The sequence below is a fragment of the Pteronotus mesoamericanus genome, unplaced genomic scaffold (genome assembly GCF_021234165.1).
Source record: "Pteronotus mesoamericanus isolate MK-2021 breed Mesoamerican mustached bat unplaced genomic scaffold, CSHL_Meso_final contig_33, whole genome shotgun sequence".
Classification (NCBI taxonomy): domain Eukaryota; kingdom Metazoa; phylum Chordata; class Mammalia; order Chiroptera; family Mormoopidae; genus Pteronotus; species Pteronotus mesoamericanus.
Window position 1 is genome coordinate 12,274,863 of NW_026555135.1, and position 24,193 is coordinate 12,299,055.

Sequence of the window (24,193 nt, forward strand, 5' to 3'; positions counted from 1 at the left end):
TTTTATGTAACAAATAATTACAAAACACAAGAACAGATACAACGTATTTCTGGTACTACCCATATATAATGTGCACCCTTATTCTTCCATCAAAACTTTGAGCAAAAAAGTGCGCATTATACATGGCAAAATGTGGTATATATATAAAATAGTGGACAACGTTCCTGTCATCATGAAACTTATATACTAGTGGGGAGAGGCTACCTGTAAATAGATGAACCAATACATGTCAGATGGTGTTAAGTGAGAGATGGGGCATATGTTTGGAAGAGGCTACTATTTATACCTTATATCAGGAGTCTGGGATGAAAGAGACTTTTGAAAATAACAGTTAACAATGGTAATGTGTCGCTGGTAGCCTGGAGGTCTTTGGAACTGACCACTATGATCAACTACCACCTCCACATTATGGGGAAGTAGGAAGGCATCGCATGCTCACACGTTTGCTTCACCCTTGCCATATTAAAGTCCTGTTGAAAAGAAATCTTCTCTTAGTGATTCTGCAAAGCGTCTAGTTTTATGCAGACATCAAGTAGGAACCATGGATATCTATCTCAGTCATTAATTCACACTTTTCACAATTAAGTCAAAGCAATCTGTTCACCTTATGTGAGTCAAAATTATACCAGCCACTTATACTAAGTTCATTAAGTGCCACACCTGTGGCAAGCAGGCATCAAGAAGAGCCCTCTAAGCAACTGGGTAACATGTGAGAATTCATTTCTGACAAGTCTTTTTAAAACTGCAGTAAACAGTAACAACAGATATAGCCAAAAAAGCAAGCGTCAAATAATAACCTACCTACATGGCTTTAAATTTTGAAATAATTCTCCATAAATAAAAAATGTGAGCAATTAATACAGTAATAAATCACCATAAAATAAAGACAAAGTATTTTTCCTAATTAGTTTAAACATAGCCTTTAAGTTTCCACAAAGAAGGAATAATCACTAGAAGTATTTCAACAATAACAACAAAAAACCTCTATCTCCTCACACATTTCATTACCACAGAGCTGTTTTTAAAAATTCCTTATGCCCCATGTTTGCCTGTTTCTTGGCATAAAAGAAAAAACCCTGATTACTTTCATCCTGACAAATGCCTTTCATAAAAAACGTTATCTTGAAATTTTTAAAAAATCTGCTTTATTATACTCCTGGAATTAAAGATGTTAGTTTAGTTAAAAATTCCATGTAGATTATGCCTCAATGATGTTAACAATACGGCGGGGCGGCGGTTGCGGGGGGGGGGGGGACCTACCAGTTTAAATGTAACAATCCGAACTTTGGCCATCAAAAAATATTAATCTAAGAAGGAAAAAAAAAACTCTCAAAACTATATACAACTATAGGAAATTTGATATATTTTATTTAAATTCCAAAATAAAGTTATTACGTGATTCACTCTGTATTAAAAAAACCATCAACCTTAAGTATATTATAGAAAAAAATTAAGGGCATTTAAATTTTGAGATTCTCTTCTATTAAAAGTTGACATGATCACAACTTACTTTACACACTACACAGTTAATTATGAATTTCTTTCCTCTAAATAGAGGCTTTAACTATTTCTCAATACTAGGCATTGTGATAAACAGACCTCTGCTGCTGGAGAATTTAGAAACAATGAATTTAATACCTAACACATACAGTATGTAATATTTACAGTGGTTTGTTTATTTAGTACTTCTGCTTCTCTGTACCAACTACAATAAGACTAAGAATAAACCATGTGATTCTTTGAAGGAAGTATCTATCTATGTTTCGGTATGTGGGTAATATCACATATATTTCCAAAATCTACATTTTATCTTGAGGGGGTATCTGAAGAATTTATCTTTCTCTTGTTTATGAAAATGTAATATAAATCCTCAATGGTCTAGACAAGTAGCAAGTAAAAACTAAACCACTTTTCTCCCTTCATTCTACAATACCAATCTGTCACCAGCTTATATTTTTGCTGTTATGACAAAGACTCCTCAAATAAGCTTTCTATACAATTAAAATGTTACTACTGTTGCAAACTACTACTTTTCAAATATGATCTTTCTCCCTCAACCTGACAATTACTGGAGAACATGAGCTTTTGCTTTCACTGCTATATTAGATACCTTCCAGAAGAACTGGGATTGGTAGTTCTTTCTATTCTTTTAAAATTCATTTCTCCCTAAACCTCTTCTCTCACACTTATTTGATAGTCTATCCTAAGTGCCATTCACTTCCAATCTCTGTTTCGAACAGTAGTAATAATGATACTAATTTCAACATTACAGAAGTTAAGCTCTAGGCTCTCCTATCACCACTCCATGTATGGCCCCATGCATTTCCATGTGCTAGGACTGTAGTACAAGACAGTGACATCAGAATGAGCAATGGACACAAATCAAATTCCAGGTTCACTATTTACAATGATGACTTCAAGCACGTTAATTAGCCCCTCAATTTCAATTTCTCCATTTTAAAAATAGAAATATTAGTAATTGTCACAATATATTGTAAAACATAGTGAGAGTACTTTGTAAGCTTTAAAGCACCATTATCAATAATACATATTGTTAGTTTTACTTAGTACCATATTTTTTCCCCTCATTTTAGTAGACTATTCCTCCATCACTTTCCAATACAGTATTATGAAACCACCTCAAACTCACTAACTTCTGCAAAACCTTCTTTAAAAGGTTTATAAACTCCAGTTTCTTCAACCGGGAAGTGTTACCATAGTTACTTGCAATTGATCTGAAGTGGCAAAATCTTTATACATGCAAATTTTTTAACATTTTACAAAGTTCTTTTAATCTTTAGTCATGTGATTATTACAACAGCTTTATTTGTTGACAGCAAGGTATGCTCTGTTATCTCCAATGTAAAAATTTAAATGCAAAGGAGTAGCTGTGCTGGAACTAGATACTTTAAAACAATAATCTTTCCACTAGAGGGATGCCTGAAGATATAGGAAGTATACTTAGTTTTCTCTCCATTCTCTCTCTCTCTTCATCCCAAGTGGTCTGAGTCCTGCCATCAATTATTCTAAAGTTCACACATTCTCTCTTTTTAGCCCTCACAAATCTAATTGCTAGTACAGACAGTAATCATCTCTTGTCTGGTACAGTATATTCTGCTCATTAGCATCACATTCATTCTGTCTACAATAAACTAAAGTTGACTACCTGTAAGAAGACATATTATTCAATCCAAGTTCCCAAGGAACAGGTTTCAAGAGTTTTGGGCATCTCCAAGCACCTCAGAAATCACAAGACTTAATTTATAAAGCAAAGTTTAAAAAAAAAAAAAGAAAAGCCAAGTATGTTACAAAATAAATTAGGTCAACTGACCAGATTTTAGGTGAGTAGTGACTATGTAATTTCACATGAGAGGAATACATAAAGCAGTTTTGCAGTCACCTGTCCAAGAGAAGTTATCGTTCTAAATAACAGAATAGGTAAACTATGTTTAAAAGGGCCTCAAAAGCTACACTACCTTCTTGGTTGGTCACTGGCTAAGTTAGGAAAACATAACTCTGATGAACAAAGTCAAAGAAAAAGCACTTCTAGGTTAAGTCTACAGGCCCCAAAATAAGAAGCAGCTTAAGCTTCTCTCTTAAAAGGTTTCTCCTGATAGGAAGAAATGGCTTTCTCCCCGCAATCAGTCAAGGAGTGCTTCAGCCTCCTGAGCTACTTTATGAACAGCTTCCTAATTTAGCTGCCAGTTACAAATTCTAACTAAATTTTAAGTCAGCACCTACGGTTCTTCTTTACCAATATTCAGATGTGTTGTACAGTGTTTCTGGCATGTGCTACAGTTATCACCTGAAAATAATGGCTTGGTAAAGTCTAAGTCATCAATTCAAAACAATACGTTGCAAGAATATGAAGAACAAAAATAAATGAGTGCTTATACTGCACCAAGTCTAACATCTTAATGCTGAATTAAAATCTAATACAAACTCCAAACCTGGTAACTACACAATTAACATTATTTCTGTAAAAAAAAGTTACAAAAGCTAATGTTGAGAAAAGAAAAAATAAAGGAGGTAATAGTACCAGCCAAACGGTAACTTCTCAGTCATTACATAGCTGGCTTTACTTCTGAAAGGAAATGTACAAATGGGAATAAGGATAATATGGTTACTTCTTCCAGATCTGAAAACAGAAGACAAAGTGATGATGTCTCTTCTTTAGTTTCAGATCAAAAGATCAACTGCAGCTATTTTATATCCTCTTGAATATGCAGTTTTTAAAAACAAATTCATTGCAGAACAATCCATTTAACCAACAAATCTTCACACTGGCATTATCAATAAAACTAAACCAATTCCCTCATAGCAGCTCACTTGAAATTAAGCTAGTAACTGCAATTATAAAATCAGTTTTATTTCCTACTAACCTAATGTAAATGTTATAGCCTTCCAAAATCCTGTCCCTGTCTTTCCAAAAATGCTATCTAAAGATAAAATTAGCAATTAAAAAAGGTACCAACAACTTTTAAAATAACTTTCCTAGGTAAAATTACATATTGAATACAACTAAAGACTACTGTAAACTACACCAATAAGTTGCCTTTTTAATTTCAAGTCACAAAAGGCAAAAAGATGACCAAAGAGAAAGACAGCTCACACTGTATTTGGCAAGTCAACTCAAAAATAGCTACATACACATGTACTGCAAGTAAAGCAAACTGTTTTTTGCTCCTCTTATTCGTTGTTATGAGTAAACAAAAGGGTACAGGCCAAAAATGAGTAAGGAATTACAGTCAGAAAAACTGATGCGGCCTTGACCTATGACATAGTTCTAGCATTATCAAGTAGACATATTGGTCCCCAACTACGGGGGGGGGGGGCGGGGGGGGTGTGGGGGGTGTGTGTGTGTGTGTGTGTGTGTGTGTGTTTCAAGAAACATAACTTTCTAACAAGCAAACAATAATAATGCTTTAATTTCTATGGTTCTATGTAATTAAAATAAGGGATAAAATGAGGTTTGGTGCAATAACCCACAAATTCATCACTTAAAAAATGATGTTATTGCGCATATAAACATACGGTGATAGATTAGTGATGTTCCATTATATAACTTCAACTGATCTCCCATTATGACCAAGAAGTCAACAAATGCAAGACAATCAGCCAGTTTAAGTCACTTAGCCTGCAGCAATAGTTAAGGGACCACCACCATCATTCTTTTTCAGGAATCAAATTCATAATCCTGGCATGAAGGCCATAAACTTATCAAGTGAACCAACTAACTAAAGACCAAGATCAATATAGAGATCAATTCTATTCAAGAACTTCACACTTAAAAAACAAAAAAACTGTGAACCAAATAGTTCACTAGCCCATTATATGAAGCCCATTATCTTCATCAAAGATTTATTAAATATTTACTAAGATACTATTATGCACCAGGCATTATTTTCTGGATCCCGGAGATATCAAGATGAATAAAGCAGAGTTCCTGTTCACAGAAAAAATATGCGTAAGATGCTATGATGGGGGACACCCCCCCAAAAATCAGAATTATCTTCTGAAGGCTGGGCCCCTTGTAGTATAGGCTTCGCCCACTAGTTGAATGTTCTAAGAACCCATCTGTTTTCAGTGTGCCAGCTGGTGGTGTTGTGATAGGCTACCTTCAGCTTAAGTGAATTTTTCTTGAAAACTCTTTCAATGCCTTTATCCATTTCATGATGGGTGATTTAGGAGAGCACACCTGCCCACACAGGGCTGAGTGTTCAGCAGGTTTTTTCAAAAACAGAATGACTCCTGTGCCCCACCCTCCCTATTCACCTGATCTTGCCCCCAGCAATTTTCTGTTTGTTTGTTTGTTTGTTTCCCTGGATGAAAAAGTCCTCAAAAGGGAACATTTTTGCCGATGTGGAAGAGGTGAAACAAAAAACAGCAGAAGCACTCAAAGACATCAAAATCTAGTTCAAAAAACTGTTCTGGGCAGTGGATATATAGTACTGCATCAAATGGACAGTACTTTGAAGGTGACTGAAGTTTAAACATGGAAGAATAAATACACAATTTTTTATGAATAAATTCTGGGGGGGTTTTCTGGTACCCCCTCCTTTGAGAGTAAAGAGAAAAAAAAGAAAATGCCTCTGCAGAGCAAGAGGGGAGGGGCAACTTGATTACCAATGCTACCCTTGGCTTGCCAATGATGGCTCATTAAGGGGGGGAAGGGGAGAGGAGATGGATACAGTCCTCCCTCAACAAACAAGAGCATCCAACACAAACATACATGCCCAAAGGAGACAAACCTGAAAGAACGATAAACATCCTCTGATCAACCAGGCTGGCTGAAGTGAAAAATTCAAATAAACAAACATTTGAGACATGGTTAAAAAGGCTAATATGAAATCTTTTACTATCAATTTTACATTTTTTTTCAATAAAGGTAGACAAAAACTCATTTTGTTGGCCGTTTCCTTCTAAAACAAAATAATAAAAAACAATGCTGCTCCTTACTCCAAATGGCAGTAATATATGTAAGTTCAAATTGTTTTTCAAATAATGATTATATACTGGTCAATGGGACAGTCTAATGGAGAACGAAGCAAACGCTCATAGAGAAACTGTCCCTAATCTTAGTTTCCAAAGCACCAAGCCAAGAACAAAAAGTTAAAGGGGGCACAAATATAGCATCACAAAATAACAGAGGAAAGAGGCAATTTAGGAAATAAGCAATTTAAGTGACTACAGGATTTTCCTAAGCTCATATGGAGCTGGGGCCAGCACCCCATAGTCCAGTTCGAGGTTTATTTCTCTGAAATCATATTAACAATTTAAGAAGTACAGGAGGTTGTTGTTTCCAAATGTAATCTTACATATTTACAGAAATTATATTACTCAAATATTTTCTCCTACCTATATCCCATTCCCTAAAAGTTCTCTGTGAACTAGGAATCTCCAGGTTTACTTCCACTCAAGGTTCTTAACAGACATTTAAATGTTAAATTTAATCTCTTTACTTCTACTAGTAGTATCTCAGTTTATGTATCTCTATAACAGAGCCAAGACTACCTATTCAGTAGATTTTTATAAGGATTAACTATTAACATGTATCAAGGGCTCAAAGCAGAAAACGTTCCTTAAATCTTAGCTGTTATTCCCATCATGTAGATTATGTTACACAATACTAAAGGCTGAAGTTTCCTTTAATGTTTAAAAAAATCTATATTCTGATAAAAATGAGATATATATTGTTTCTGTTCAAACTTTATCAAACTCCTGTGCAATCTATAGACTGATAAATTCCCCAACCTCATATATTGCCACTATTAATGCAGTCCACAATAATCAAGTTAATACAAAACTTAAAACAGTGAAATTTAATTCTCAGCTTCAAGATCAACAAAACTCCTTGCCCCCCTCTATTTTAACACAGGCATCAGAAAATTAACACATAGCACAATTTTTAAAATCAGCCCTAACTATGGTCCAACTTCACCTACAATAATAGCCAAAAGCTACCTGGAGATGAGATATATCTGAAGGTTGTATGATTAAAATCAATACTCTCTCCACAATCTAGCTTCAGACAATTGCTCCAATTGTATTACTATTACTCCTTCAACATAACCTGTCCTTCCCCCAGTCACAAAGCATCCCACTTATCCTCAACAGTTAAACAAACTCCTTTGTTCCCCAGAGCTCCAGCCTTCCTACCTACAAATGTTTGCCCATACTCTTTCCTCCACCTGAAAAGCCTCCCCCCTCACAGATTATCATTTAAGGCCCAATTCTCCCCCTTGTCAAACGCAGTATCTCTCTCATTTTCAGTGAACATATCTCACATTTGCCTGGTAATTCAGCTATCTGTATATGTCATCCTCCCTACTGGACTGAAGATGTGACCAGGTTTCAATTTTAGATTTCTTAATCTTTCCCAGCACATTAACTTCATTATAATAAAGACTGAATATGTAATTGTTGATGAGTATATTAATTTCCCCAAGATTAGTATCTTGTTTGGAAAAGATCCAGCTTTAAATAGCTAAGAATAATAATGTGTCATTTACAGATAAGTAGATGTCGATAGTTAAACCATATAAATCAAACACACTCCCAAGAATCTCATTCCCTTTATCTGATTTATCAAACCTTTTCTAGTCCTACTGGCCCTCATTAGATAATAAGAAAGTTTGTTTTTAAGTTCATTCATAAATTTGAAACTCAAGAAAACCTGATTTCCACACAAACTCAAAAAAGCCAGAAGATCAGAGTACCTGATTTTATTTATTCAGTGACTCAACCCACCATGTATAATATTCAGAGATTTCAGGCGCTAAATCTTATCTACCACCCTACACAAATGGCAACAGGACTATGCATTTCCTCCTCCCTATCCCTTTCAATAACCCTACCACAAATTACCTGGGAAAAGGAAAGACTAGGTAACATCCTCACCTTCACCAAAAGCTAGGAAAGCAGCTAATAAATGGAAGGAAAGGGGATTCTAAAATGAGGATTTGAGGAAGAGGGTTGAAGAGACCAGTCTATTAACTCTTGTCTCTACAAGGCATTTACAGGATTCCTCTCCAGCATCAACAGGCCTAATGCCCATTAATAGTTTGTATTCCACCATATAGCACTACGTAACGTTTTTCCCAAACATACCACAATGCTCTTTTTTGTTTCTATGTCATGGCATTTGCTAATTTAGGAGGAACCCTTTTGCCCATTTGGCAAATCACTATTCATCTTTAAAATTCCTTTTACATCCTCTGTGAAGCCATCAATAATCTACTTCAAAATTAATTACTCCAGCCTCCCATGGCTTTGATACTTTATGTAAAAAAGTATCATGCATTTATTTCAATGTATTCCAATTATTTGTCTTAACATTCTCATTATGAGGTCTCAAGTTCCTTTTAAGGCAAGAATTAAGTACCATTCATCTTTACATTCTTACCTTCATCACTCTCCCTTACCACTACACTTACAGTCTCTGACCAGGATTTTTGCTGGTACTGCTCAATGTTAAACAGAACTCAATCTCAAAACCTTTCCCCCATTATTCTTGCTCACAGAGCAAGAAAATGACTTAAATACAGTTTCCTGGAGAATTTTAGTAAAATAATATGAAATAAGAAATGATTTGTTCTTGTAATTATTTTTCTGTTCAGGCCTTCTCCAAGAAAAATAGTCACACAAAGTGATAAATTCTTGGGTCTTTAGATACACAAACGAATTAAGATTTATCTCCATTTCATTTTCAAAAGAAAATTAATTTGAATTTTCATAGCCAATTCACCAGAGTCCTAAGACCAGGAGAGAAAAAGCATAAATAGCTAAAGTGGGTAGTAGGAAAAAGCCAACCAAGGTCAATGTCCAGCTCATCCAATACAGCATATTATAGTCACATTCTTCATTTCTGACTATATTCTAACTTTAAATGTTTTGCCAATGTCATATAACAAAACACACAAGCACTTAGCAAACAAGGTTTTATAGTATTCTGCTATCAGATGTGGATTAACACAAAGTCTAAACTCCAGGACTCCCTGGAATTTATTTTTAACCATTCACAAGCAAAAAATAATCATAATAAGAGAAAAAAAGAAAAGCAGAAAACCCAAGATTTGACTCACTAAGTTCACTTGCTTTTCAGTCAAATATACCAATAATAGGTATGTCATGAAATAAAAAATATTTTAGGGTGTCAAACTGTCTTAATTTTACATAATCTGATTCTGGAAATTTATTTCCCAACTTCATAATTCCTTGCATTTTTCAACCAATAAAGATTTAGTTGATCATGAAAACACAATTCAAACAATCACTACTCACAGCAGAGACTATTACTCCAAAAGCAATCTTTTCTCTTCCTTTATGTAAAAAATCCTAAAACACTGTTTGGTAACACATTAGAAACTACCTATGAAAATTTCATCCCCCTTCATTTGTTCAGCTTCTTTTCATTACATGCTTGCTATATGCTATATTTAGCATAGTAAAGAAAAAACACAAGGACACTATAAATAATTATAGAAGCTATAAATTATGACATGTGAAAAATATTGTAAGAAAGTGTAAGATACTATGGAAATATGCACACTGTTCTATGTGGAAAATTAAGTGCTTACTGATACTCATGCAATCATGTATTTTCACACACTTAAAAGACTATGAGAAAAAAATTAAAAAGTTCTTTGATTAGATTAAGTGGTCCACTCAGATGAAGGAATGTTTGACTCAACTATTTCCATTTATCAGTCAATGAACACTATGAAGTACTACAGACTGCCATCAAGAAAATTTTTTTCTCCCTCCCTAATCTCTATTTCCGAATTACACAGAGATTATAGAGTTGTATTCCATGTCAACTTCAAAGGAAGGGGAATAACTCAAATATCCTTAATTTGCCTTGCCAATTAACCAACGACCTTGCCTCTTCACACCATATACAAACATTAAGTGAAAACTGATTGAACCTGTAAGAGCTAAAAACTATAAAACTCTTAGTAGTATAAGGTGTAAATCTGTGTAACTGGATTAGCCAATGGTTTCTTAGATATTATACCAAAAACATTATCAAAGAAAAATAGAAAAATTAAAACAAAATTAAAACTTTTATCAAAGAATGCTATCAAGAAAATGAAAAGACAAGCCACAGTATGGGAAAAACTATCTGCGAATCATTTAAAAATTTAGTATCTGAAATTTGTAGAGAACTTTTTTAACATCCCAAATATAAAAAAAAATCAATTTTTAAAATGGGCAAAAGATCTGAATAAGCATTTTTTCAAATATATACAAATGGTAGGTAAGCATATTAAAAGATGCTCAACATAATTAGTCATTAAGGAAATGCAAATCAAAAACCAAAAAATACCACTTAAAGTCCACAAGGGGGACCACAATCTTTTTTTAATTTGATGTTTTAAAAAACCTGAAAATAACAAGTGTTGGCAAAAGTGTGGAGAAACTGGAACCTTCACACATTTCTGCTGCAAATGTTAAAAGTTAAACATACAATTACTTGACCCAGCAATTCTTCCCCTAGGTATTTACCCAAGAGAACTGAAAACACATGTTCACACAAACGCTTATACATCAATGTCCATGGCAGCATTACTCTTAGTGAGTTTGAAGGAGTAAACATCCCAAATGTTCATGAATGGGTGAACGGATAACCAAAATATGGTATATCCACACAAGACAATATTATTAGGTTATAAAAAAGAAAAAAGTACTGTTAGGTACTACAATATTGATGAATTTCAAAACATTATGCTAAGTGGAAAAAAAAGAAGACATAAAAGGCCACAATTTGCATGATCCCATTTACAGAAAATGTCCATGAGAAAATCCATTAAGTTATATGAATTACATTTCAATTTAAAAACTGCAAAATAATAATAATAATCACTTTACCTCACAATCCCCTTTTCACATTAGCTTTGGTTTAATTAGATAATATTTTAAACCATCCAATACCATGCATAAAATAAATTTCTGCAAACTATTGTTTCAAATACATGAAAAAGATCTGTCAATCCTCTCCAGTATGAATACCACCTGCTATTTACTTTTTGGTATATACCTGAATTACAGTTAAGATATTTTGCAAGTCAGATGTATTTAAAGGGCACATTTCTATTTATTAAGTATCCACAAGATAACTAACTCTTACCAGCATATGACGTTTTTAAAGATACAAACCAGGACCCTTGTTCTTAAGCTTATAGTCACATGAGACTACCTAATTATTAATATACTTATTAATTATGTAATTAATCAGTAGAAACACATACTTTAAATAAAACACAGCAACTGAGTACATCCTATGAAGTCACATGTAAAGTATATCTGCAATCTTTAGTGAGGGAAGAAGTTTGGAAAGCATTTCTAGCTTCCTCAACCACTACTTGGAAGAAGCGTCCCTTCAGTAAAATTATGATGCTTAGGTTGGTTCCAAATAGTAAGTTTATGACTCTATACCAGAATGTTTTCAGAAATCACTGCTGAAATTTCTAGTGTTCATCGAAAACTTTCAGCTATTCCCACCAGCCCCTGGAGTCAACCGATGGTCTAGATTTATTGCTTCGACTATCACCACCATTATTACTACCACTCCGGCCCTTGCCTCGTACATTATAAGGCTTCGTTTTAAGAGTCAGTTCTTTCCTTTTACATTCTGACCATCCATTAAGTGTATTTTATCCCTCCTTACCTCTAAAGTAAGTCTGCCATACATTTATACTCTGGAGGTACACTGCACATAGACTATAATGTGATCAGCACCTCCTGAAGCTGTAAAAGGAAGCAACTCTGATAAACATTTCAAATCTATTTCTGGACCCTTGTTTAATTCTTAAAATTAATTTCTACAATACTTTCAAGAACATATCCTCAAAACATACATGTTAATACAGTTTTCAAACTAAGCAGCTGCAAACCTCCCCCAACACAATTTTTTTTTTTTTATTTTTGCTGTAACAATGTTTTGGAACACACCACATAATAGCTAAACAAAACAAGACCGCTTAATATCACATGTAGCTCATGAAACACATAGCAACTTATGTTATCAGTGCTACTGATTGACTTTCTATTTTTGTAGCCATGTAATTACAACTAAGATAAAAATATTAAATGTCAGACTAGACCTCTGTGCTATGTATGTAAGTCGTTCACGGAAAAGTCTGAGCTGTGAAAGGAAATTACAGGTACTCAGTCAGTATTTACTGAGCACCCGTAGGATTACTAATTAGGTCTTTTGGGAAGAGATAAAAAACAGTACAAAAAGAACAGTTTCTGTTCCACAGAGAAAACATATATGAAACCAAAATACGTACAAAAGCATAATACTAACTAGTTACACAAAATTATAACCTTTAGTGACAATAATCTTTGAATGACCAGAGCAGAGTTATTCATATAAATGGGAATGTTAAAAAAAGCAAGTTAATACAAAGAAGGGATGGATCTGTTTTAGCAGAGAGATGAAGATATTTGAGGATAAAGAATGGCACAAGCAAAGTCTAATAGATATTTTGAGGCTAAAGAATGGTACATTCAAAGTCCAGTAGTTCAGGGATCAAGAACTTAAATTTAAGACAATTGATACTTTAGCTGCTTGGCTGGAAAGAAATAACTCAGGATGTTTAAAAAAAAAAAGAGAGAGAGAGAGAGAGAGAGAGAAATGAATCAGGAGTCCCAAATAATGAAAAGCTTTATTAAGGCCTTTTAGGAAAAAAAAATAGACATTAAAGTTAGACTTTTTTTGCCTCCAGCAGTCCACTTTCCAAGTCACACAGCACATTCTTTCCAATATACTTAATGTATGACATAATCAAAGAATTATGCTACATCTCCTGCTTAAAGTCCTCCAATGGTTGGGTCACTGTTAATCACCAAATCAAATCCAAAATTACTGATAGTTTATAGGACCTCTTAAAACTAGTTCTGCTCTGAGAATCCTTTTCTCCCTCTAATATACACTCTCTTCCTGAGAGTTGCATTTAGCTCAGAGCTTTCATGTTAAAAATTGAGGACCCGAGAAAGTTTTTGATTATGTGGTTTTTCTCTATCAATAATTAGAGATTAAAACTGAAAAATTTAAAATATTTATTCATTTTTAAGTCATGTTAATATTTTCTATGAAAAATAACTATATTTTCCAAAATAAAAATTTAGAACAGTAGTATTCAGAACATTTGCAAAACTCTTTACTATCTAGCTTAATAGGAAAGAGTCTGATTCTCTTATCTGCTACTGCATTCAACCAGTTGCAATATCACATTCCACATAGCCTCAGAAAACACTATTGTACACGTGAAAAAATGAAAAAAGAAAAGGTAAATAACATCTTGGTACACAAATAAAATTTTGACCTCAAAATATACTGAAAAAGCCTTGGGGGATCCCAGGAGTCCTAGGACCACACTTTAAGACACTGCCATGAATAAATGAATATGGTTTATTCATTTCCTGGAATAGAAAAACAGTAAATAAGAAGTCATACTCAGATGAAACCACAGAACTGATGTTAAACTATCTAGGTTCAATTTCCAGTTCTCCCCTTCCTGGCATGTGACCATGGGCAAATTAGTGATAATAAAATCTCTCACACAAAGTTATTGAAAGAAATAAACTGGTTAATAAATGTCAAGTGATTACTATGGTTGAATGCCCAGCACAGAATAAGCACAAATAAATATTTGTTGAATAAATATAAAATCAACCTAGGCATAAGCACAAAGAACAAAGTCTAACCATATTTCTACCACATTCCAATATAACAAGAAATCCTTAATATTTTGATCACCTGCAACTAAATATTTCATACAAAAGTTTAGGTTCATCAAAATTCCCTTTTAAAGGATATCATTAGTAAAATCTAATTCTTCTCCATGAAAAGAACCAAGGACACAATAAACATACAAAATTCTAAAAAAAATCAAATCCAAAAATTTCAAATCTCTAGAGAAATGTATATATAAAGCACTTTAACTGGGAACATATTGAAACAGAACACAAAGTAACGGAAATGCCACTTCAGCCACCAAAAAGAACAGGAAGAGCAAATACTAAAAGCTTTTAGTTGAAAATGTAACCCTACTTCTTGGTAGGACTCTAACCTCTTGCCAAGAAGTCTTTAAGTTTATTTTTCTTCTTTGATCTTAAGGGAGAAATCATGGGATTAAGCATTTTGGAACTGAAGAAAAGAGAACAAAAGTGACTTTCTATGCATTATGGTGAATTTTCACATCAAATATCTAAATGATAAACAGGATAAAAATAAACAATTTAAATTAAAGCAATTCTGACAATTAATTGAATGGATTATTTTTAACAATAGATGTTATCTAAATACTTTATATAAATAATTCACAAATCAGAGTACAGAAAGTCCGTTTCTTTTCACCCAATACTCTGAATTCAAAGACACCTTTAAAAATTATTCACCTATATAAAATACATAGTAAACATAAAAAGCATTGTTATAAGGACAAAAACTGAGTGAAATCTAATAGTATTTTTGTGTTTTACTGATTATGCTATGCTATTACAGTTGTCCCATTCTTTTTTCTCCCCTTTATCCCCCTCCTCCCACACCCTCTTTCCCTCCAGCATTCCCTCCAAACTTAGTTCATATCCATGGGTTGTACAAATTAGTTCTTTGGCTTCTCCATTTCCTATACTGATATAAACCTCCCCCCATCTATTATTCTGTACCTACCAATTAAGTTTCTTATTCCTTGTACCTTTTACCCCACTCTCCCCCTACCCCTTCCCTGCTGCTAACCCTCTAAATGGTCTCCATTTCTGTGATTCTGTTCCTGTTTCAGTTGTTGATAGTTGAGTTTGCTGTCATTTTGCTGTTCGCAGTTTTGATCTTTTTCTTAGATAAGTCCCTTTATCATTTAACAAGGGCTTGATGACAATGAACTCCTTTATCTTATCTGGGAAGCACTTTATTTTCCCTTCCATTCTAAATGATAGCTTTGCTGGAGAGTAATCTTTGCTATAGGTCCTTGCGTTTCATCACTTTGGATATTTCTCTTCAGCCTCTTCCTGCCTGTAAAATTTCTTTTGAGAAGTCAGCTTATAGTCTTATGGGAATTCCTTTGTAGGAAACTCTTTTCTCTTGCTGCTTTTAAGGTTCTCTCCTTATCTTTAATCTCTGGCAACTTAATTATGATGTGTCTTAGCATGTTCCTCTTTGGGTCCAACTTGTTTGGGATTCTGAGTTTCCTGGACTTGTATGTCTATTTCCTTCTCCAGATTGGGGAAGTTTTCATTTTCTTTTTTTCAAATAGTTTAATTTCTTGCTCTTCTTCTCCTAACATCCTTATGATTTGGATGTTGGTATGTTTCAAGTTGTCCCAGGAGTTCCTCAGTCACTCTTCATTTTTTTTGAATTCTTGTTTCTTCATTCTGTCCTGGTTCGATGTTTATTTCTTCCTTTTGTTCCAAATCATTGATTTGAGCTCCAGTTTCCTTCCCTTCACTATTGGTTCCCTGTATATTTTTCTTTATTTCACTCTGTATAGCCTTCACTTCTTTATTTTGTGGACATACTCAACCATTTCTGTGCGCATCCCAATTACCAGTGTTTTGAACTCTGCATCTGATAGATTGTCTATCTCCTAGTTGTTTAGTTCTTTTTCTGGAGTTTTGATCTGTTCTTTCACTTGGGCCATATTTCTTTGTCTTGGTGCACCTGTCATGTAAGGGGTGGAGGCTTAGGTATTTGCCAGGGTGGGGCAAGTCGCTGAGTTGTGGTGCTATGTGTGGGGAGGGCTCAGAGAGGGAACAATGCAGCAGCTTGCTCAGCTCTTGCCCTGTTTTCAAAGGACTGGCAGTTTCTCCTACCACCACAACCCCCACATGTTTTTACAACCAGAGGTTCTGAGGCTTTAGCTGGCACTGAAACCCTGGGTTGTGCTGTCTGTCTCACTCCGAAGTTGTTCCTCTGATTTCACCCTCACGCAAATGTGGGACCACCCAGTCCACCAGCTGCTGCCTTGCCCTGTATCCTCTCCACCCCAACTGCCTGTTGTCTCTGCCCCTCCTACCAGTCTAGATAAATGTTTCTTCTGTAACTCCTTGGTTGTTGGACTTCCACACAGTTCAATTTTCTGGAAGTTCTGGTTGTTTTTAAGTTGGTCATTTCCTTCCTTTGGTTGTGCAAGAAGATGGGTATCTTAGTCTACCTACACTTCCACATTGGCTGAAACTGTCTAATCTGGTAGTAAATATTTCTTAAAACAAGTCCACCAGTGAAGCCTAATTACTTCACAAAAATATTTTAGTGAAATAAATTATAATTAACTTAATGCTAATTATAAATAAGGTACGTACCAAAATGGCTGTATGTCAGGTTCTCTTCAGAGTTTCTCTTTTAAAATACTTAACATTCAGGAACATACTTAGATGTATCAAAGAAAAAACATTTTACATTTATGGAGTTCTACTACACACCTCAGGCATTTGACATCTGTCATCTGATGTAGTCAAATCTTAACATTACCACTTTCATGGCTCCATTACCATTTTCTGTATTTCAGAACTATTAAAGAGTAAGAGAATAGGTCAAATAATGAAAATAAGTATCTTCCTCATATGCACATTCTTGCGTATCAAATCCTGGTTACTGGATACTTTCTTGACAATACGCAAACAAAGCAATCACTGGATGTCCTTAAGACATTAAAAATCAAGACATCTGCTAAAAAAGGCAATTACTTCCAATACATTTCAATATCTTATATTTTCCTTTTATTAAGATAATGATTTTTGTGATTGCGTTTTTATTTTATTGTATTTTTTCTATACATTTCAATGGCCACACAAACCACTGAACTCAAATACAAATTCACCTTGTACATATGCAAAAGATTCACAAATCCTTACTTTAAAAAAAATTTTCCACAATTAAAATTAAGTAGGTCTAGATTTACACAAATATCTATTCTGTATCTACCATTGAGATATGCTTAAGATGCTCAATAAGAACATGATTTTGTTACAGACAATATAAGGCAGATGGTTGCTGGAATGAAGTGTCCCTTGATATTAACTGGGAAAAATATGGTTTAGGAAAAAAAAAATGAAGCCATTATAGCCATTAACATAAATGTTACATTCCAGGGAAACATGTCACAATGTAAGTGCCCAAGGACACTAAATTAAACAAGTATAAAGAAAATTATTCATATAAAAAAAGACTAAAGGTTAAGAATGTTTTTTAAGAATTTATAAATTTAAAAATTGTATATACTTCAATCATTATGGATGTTTCAAGAATTCTATGCCTCCTTTAAATGGAGTTAGAGACTGCTTTCTGTATTTCTCATTTCTATATATTTTCTCATTTGTGGGAGTTTGCCTCTCCCACAAATGAGAAAGAGGGTTAAATGAGACAATGGTTAATAAGTGCCTGGCAAATTGAAGTCCTTACAATTTATGTTTGCACTCTTTTGGGCTACTATTCTTCTACTTTGATTATTGCCACAAGAGGCCTGAACTTAAATGCAAATCATGTTCGTTTTTACAAATACGTTTCAAGTTTGACAACTCTACTCACATTAGAGACACACTAAATAACACTATTATCTACTGAGACCTGTAAGCAAAGCAAAATATCTTTCTTTAACCAGCATACAACCATCATTAATATAACAAGAACAGTTTCGTCAAATCGATGTAACCGGGCAGCCAAGATGAGTGGACTGGAATGCTCATGTGTGAACAATGACAACTTCACTATACTAGTCAGTGAGGGCAGAGGGCACTGTTGAATGAGCATGTGTCCTGCGTGGCCAATGCATTCAAAATGGCTAAGCAAGTACAGCAATGAATCTGCATCCAATTTTGTGTTAAGCTCAAACATTCCTCCACAGAAACTACTCAGATGATTCAGAAGGCTACAGCTATAGGCAACTGGGATTGGCAGCTTTATCACAACAATGTACCTGCTCATGCATCCCATCTCATGCAGTTTTTTTGGCAAAACATCAAATCACCCAGGTGATGAAGCCCCCATACAGCCCAGGTTTGGTGCCCTGAGACTTCTGACTTTTCCCAAACCTAAAATCACCTTTGAAAGGGAAGAGATTTGAGACCCTCGATGAGATTTGGGAAAATACAGTGGGGCAGCAGATGGCAACTGGGAGACCTGTGTGAGGTCCCAAGGTGCCTACTTTGAAGGGCAGTAGGATGTCATTATTCTATGTACAATGTTTCTTGTATCTTGTATCTTCTTCAATAAATGTCTTTATGCCCTGGTTGTTGTGGCTCAGTGTACTGAGTGCCGGCCTGTGAACGGAAAACTCCCGGTTCAATTCCCAGTCAGGGCATACGCTTGGGTTGTGGACCAAGCTCCCACCTGCAGACATGCAAGAGGCAACCGATCAATGTATCTCTCACACATCGGATGTTTTTCTCCCTCTTTTTTTCCCTCCCTTCCCCTTGCTCTAAAAATAAATAAAATCTTTTTTAAAAAAAATAAACGTGTCTATTTGCATAATATATGGCTGGATAGTTTCTGGACAGACCTCATATAATACAGCATGAAGTAAGCCATTAATTCATCAATTATAATCATCACCTCCAAATACAGAAAGATCTTGGGGAAGACTATAGAAACCACATTCACACTCTAAAGTCTTAGAGGGTAGAAAAAGGTCTTAAGCATCATTTTGTTAAAAAGTAACATTTAAAAATAAAATAATCAAAATAAATAAATAAATAATGAAATAATTTTCATTATGTTCAACTAAGTAGGCAATAGTTTAGGCAGACATTAAAAGGTGCAACAGAACTAAGCCTTTACTAGAAAGAAAACTTCCTACAAGAGGAAAAATCATCCCTACATTAATGCCTAAAATGCATGGTATCAAGACCCTGAACTGTGATAACCTTTTCAATTTTCTCAAAGTACATTAAAGTGTAAATGGAAGGTGTTTAGAAAAAACTATTCACTGGTCAGACTACACTTAAAGTGATTCCATTAGTGAGAACTGTTTAGAAATGCATTCTAAACTATAGAGGAAAAATAGTATCACTATATTTTAAAAATCTCAGTGAAAAGAAATAAAGAGTAAGGGATCCTTATTTATACGAAATTATTTTTTAAGAAAGTCAAGCATTACCAGTAATATTCAAGTTCTAAGTAAGTGGCAGTTTATAAACACAAGTGGTAGAGAAAAGGAACTACAAACATGAGAGTACCCTCCAAACTTAATCCCAGCTACCATCTGCAGTAGCTTCTATTACAAGAGAAAAGGTTAACATTCACAAATCCCCAAGTAAGTATCACCATCCTAACCTTACCTATTTTCTGACCTTTTTGACAATGTATTTAAAAGAACTGCTAAATTTGAAGTATGACAAAAAACCTTTATAAGAACTTTTAAAAGCTGTAGCTATTCTTGTTACAATTTATCATTTTGAAAAGAGGAAAATACATAGTTCACAGTTACAGTAGTTTCTTCAGTTATCCCCATCACTAAAAAGAAAAATAAAAAACAATAAAGAAGAATTAACAGTGTTAGGGCAAACCGTAAGGCTGGGTAGAGCAAGCCAAGTAGTCATTTGAAGAGCAATGAACAGTAGAAATGTCTATTCCAAACATCAGATAATTTAAAAAAAAAAACACTTTCACAGTGAGTTTTAATTAAATTGTGTATTAAAATGTCACCATTTAAATACAGTCTGCATTCTCTACACAGGCAAGGGCTGAGGTTAAAAAGCAGCCTGCATGACTTGTGTATCCAGAGAACCAAGCAGTGATTTTATATATATTTATGTATTTTTTAAAACTTTTCTAGCAAAGGAACCAGTCACAATGAATAATGGGTTTGTCTGTAGCAAAAACTTGTTTTAGCAGTACTTCATGAGGAAAGTATCTTGGAAGAATTCACATTTTGCACTTTTTTTTTTTTAAGTTCAAGCCAGACGGCCAGAGTCCAAATAAAAAAATCAAAACGGGACTCCTGTCAGTGAATTTTCTTTCAGGACAAGCACACTCTTGCTTCTATCATTCAAGCAAAGTAACTTTCATGCAGGATTAAGTCAGTCAGGGTAGTAAAAAAGGAACTTCTTACTGCACCTATTTCCCTATTTTGCCCTGAAAAGTTTTGGGTCAAAACTCCATTGAGTCAAAGCTTGAGTAATCCACTGAGCTTTGTACCTGGAGGTAAAGGAGTGGAAAGAAAAGGGCGGACACTACAGGTAGCTTCCAGGTTTGGAAAAAGTTGGGAGGAGTCAGGTCTAGTGGTTGTATATAAGTTAGTGAATGGAGTTACATTTCGCCGTGTAAGAAAAGCTAGTTCCCCAAAAGATAATTAGCATAAAATTAAAATGAAGTCCAAGCTCAAGCACCATCCAACATTTTCATCAGTTTATAAAGACATGTATGTTATTTGTAGGTTTGATTATTAAACCATTCTGAATTCCAAAAGTCTATGCTTCACACCCGAGACTCTAAATTCAAACTGCCAGGTTTGTTAACAGTTCCAGGAAACGACACCAGTATTAACAAACCTTTTCCCATATCCCCACTAGAACAAAAAACAAGGCGGGGGGATGGGGGCTTGCCTGACATTCACAACTCACCCAAGTCCAAAAAGAGGAAAACACAATGATTAAATTCCACCAGAGGCAATTAAAAATCCCAACTTTCCACAAAGGTTTCCCTACACCAAACGGAATCCCTTTACTTCCACTTCAACGAAGAAAGTAATCTGGGATTAAAGGCGGGTATTGAGTATGATATTTAAAATAAAAGGAGACGAAGGAATTTAACTAAACTACAGAGGCAAAGTAACACAAATGTGGGTTGCAAAGGTGGAACAGCAACCCAGGAAGGGACAGGAGAAGCAGCTAGTGGAGCAAAGGAAGTGGGAATCACTTGAAGGGAGGCAGCCCTCAGGGTTGCGGAGAAAAGGGATCCGGGTTCAAGCCAGCAGGCGTTCACGGAAACCCGAGGAAGGCTAATGAGAAACAATGGGACTGTGAGACCGGGAGCAAGCAGGGAGACGCTCAGGAGAGGGCGACTACCGTGGGATGAAAGAGAAGGCTGCGGTACATGGAGTAGGCAGGGAGTTGAGAGGCCAGGTGGCCGAGGCACGTTGACCGGGTGTGATGGGGCATCGCGGCGCACTGTCAGGGAAGCGAGGGTCCCCTAAGAATCCGGAGGGGAGTGGCTTGTCAGGGATTTTTAGACAGGGAACGGAAACGATCAAGGCAGGTGTGATGGAAGCAAAAGAATACGGCTCGAACGACCGAGCTCAAGACCCGCGGTCCCAGACAAGGGGCAGGGAGGGAAAGGGTAGCTACAGGGGTGGGTAAGAAGAGATGGAGAGAGAGGCGAGGGTCGCGGGACAACGGGCTTCACTCACAGTCCAGGTGCTTTTTCTTGGGCCCCATGATCTCGTGGGTCGTGGCCTTGCATACTGTCTTGGATACGGCGGAGCCGGTGACACTGTGCTGGGCGGCGGTGATTCGGTCCGTCAGGCTCTGGCCGGACATCTCTGCGGCTTTTCCGCCACCCCTCCCCTTCCGCAGCCGGCGGGGACTGGGACCCCCAAGCGCCGGCGGACCCCCACCCCCCACCGCACCCCCTACCCCCACCGGCTCCTTCTCTGCCCGCCGGCCTGGGGCGGGGCTGAAGGCCGCGCGCTGCCACCCAGGCCGGAAAGAACCAGTTCGTGTCACCCGCGGGGTCAGGCACGGTGTCGGGCGCTTCCCTGCCCCCGCCTCAGTTCAGCCCACCCCTTCCCTGGTCAGCTGAAGCCGGGCAGAGTAAGAGGGACAGGCAGCTGCAGGAAAATGGCGGCTCCAGGCTCCTCCTCGGAGCTTTCCGGGCTGCCCTGGGTCACGTGACTCCAGCACCGCCCCCTCCTCCTCCTCCCGCCCCTTTCCCTTCTCTTTCCCTTTAGACGCCCGCCCTCCCTCGCTCAGCGAGGGAAGAGCGGGGCGGTGCCCGCGTGTAACGTGATGGAACCCGCCCGGCGGGCGCAACAAGAGGCCCGCCCGAGGCGAGGGGGCGGAGAGTGCGGGGCTGGCCGCGTCACGTGACGCTCCTTGCCAACAGGTCGCCCGGAGGATGAGTCCGCTGGGGTCACAGAGAGGGGGCGGGGCGGGGGAGGGACGTTGAGTTGGGCGCTTCGGGGGTCGGCTACTCCCGTCTCGTGCCCGACTCCAAGCTCGTCCTAGTGGCTGTGGTTGAAACCAATATCTTGACAAAAGAGGAGGTGCAGCTGCTTTCACGGAACCCCCGGAGGAAAGAGCTGTCAGACTTTTGGCTCCCAGGCTTTCCTAGCACAATCAAGAATATGTTTAGGGACTCCACACCCCACCCGTCCGAAGGAAAAGGAAAAGGGCTTCAGTGGGCCCATTTTCTGAGCCTGCCCCCAGGCCTCTCCCTGTTGTGGAACTGTAGGAGCTCTCCCTGCTTACTAACAACTCTGAGAGCGTCGAGGTTTATTCCCCTCTTCTTGAGCGGCTTGGAAATGTCACCTGTTTTTGTTTCCCTATTTGAAAACTCTACACATTGCTGCCAGTCTAAATTTAGTTACTAGCCAACCAGTATTCTTTCTCTAGGGCGTCAAACAAGACAGGAAACACATAGTTTCACTGGAATTTGGAAAAGGAAGAAGTAGGAGAGTGTCAACGAGAGATTAGCTTGAACCCTGTAAGGTTTACTGATGAGGTGACTAAAGATCCAGACCATAGAAGGAAGTGAGAAGTCCCATTCAAAAACTGAAGCATCACTACCTGCCATCTCCCTTGATTTATTTAGTCTTTCTCCCCTTTTCTCTTGAGTAAACCAGATTTTCAGGGGAAGAAGACATTTACACTACCCTGGAGACATTTTAGAGGAATTACAGCCTATGAATCTGCTCTATGAGATACACATCTATTTCACAAAGACTTTTAAAATGTTATTAGGGTCCTACATTTAACCCAGGTTTTGGGATAAGTTTTAAAACCTATGTGAATATTAAACTACCACAACAGTCCTATGTAATCCTGCTAGTTTCAAATGAAATGCTAACATACTCAGAAAGTCTGTGTACACCATCTGCCAGCCAAATCTAGATACCGTGCTTCAATCTGGTGACTCTCAAGAGGCAAAGTTAATGGATAGTTAACATTTTATGTATCATATCATGAATTTTGTGGTATCCTCCCATTCCCATCCCCCTCCCTCCGCCTTTATTTTCCACTATGGCTGGTGAAATTCTGCAACACCATGCTTTTGCCAAGAACATACAGTTCTTAAACCAGCGGGCTTCGTCTTTGTCAAGCCAGCCCCAAATTTCACAAAACTGTAATGACTTCCTTCAGTGCATCTGCAGTCCATCTGTGGTTTGGTGTCCAGTTTGCTGCCCTGTTTCTATCTAGCAGTGGAATTACCCAATTCTCAAGACATGTCAGACATCCTTGCTACTCATCTATGGATTCCACTGAATAAGTTACAATTGCACTGGTAAACCTTCTGATGAGGTCATCATGAGCATGGTGTTTAGTTATCAATAGCTAAATATTTCATTCTTAGGAAAAATGCTGGTTGAATGAATGAATGAAAACATTTTGAAGTCACTCATTTAGAAACACCAAACCCCTCATTTGATAAAATCTGCCCACTTTTTCACACTTACATCATGTCCATCCCATAATTATCTGGAGCATCATCTTTATTTCAGTATTTTATTAACTCTTTCACTGTATTTCAAAAATA

The 24,193-nt window shown here is 36.7% G+C and overlaps 1 protein-coding gene across 12 annotated transcripts in view; it reads right to left on the reverse strand.

Moving 5' to 3' along the window:
• PICALM (phosphatidylinositol binding clathrin assembly protein) overlaps positions 1–22,074 on the reverse strand; it is a 109,498-nt gene extending 87,424 nt beyond the window's left edge. For 10 of the 12 annotated variants that reach the window (XM_054576385.1, XM_054576383.1, XM_054576384.1 and 7 more), the window contains exon 1: positions 21,849–22,037. In XM_054576385.1, the coding sequence (XP_054432360.1) occupies positions 21,849–21,978 (130 nt within the window). In that variant the 5' untranslated portion in view covers positions 21,979–22,037. Of the gene's footprint in view, positions 1–21,848 lie in introns of all 12 variants that reach the window. The other 2 variants (XM_054576387.1, XM_054576386.1) reach the window with 1 other exon arrangement.
• Between the last annotated feature and the right edge of the window lie 2,119 nt (positions 22,075–24,193).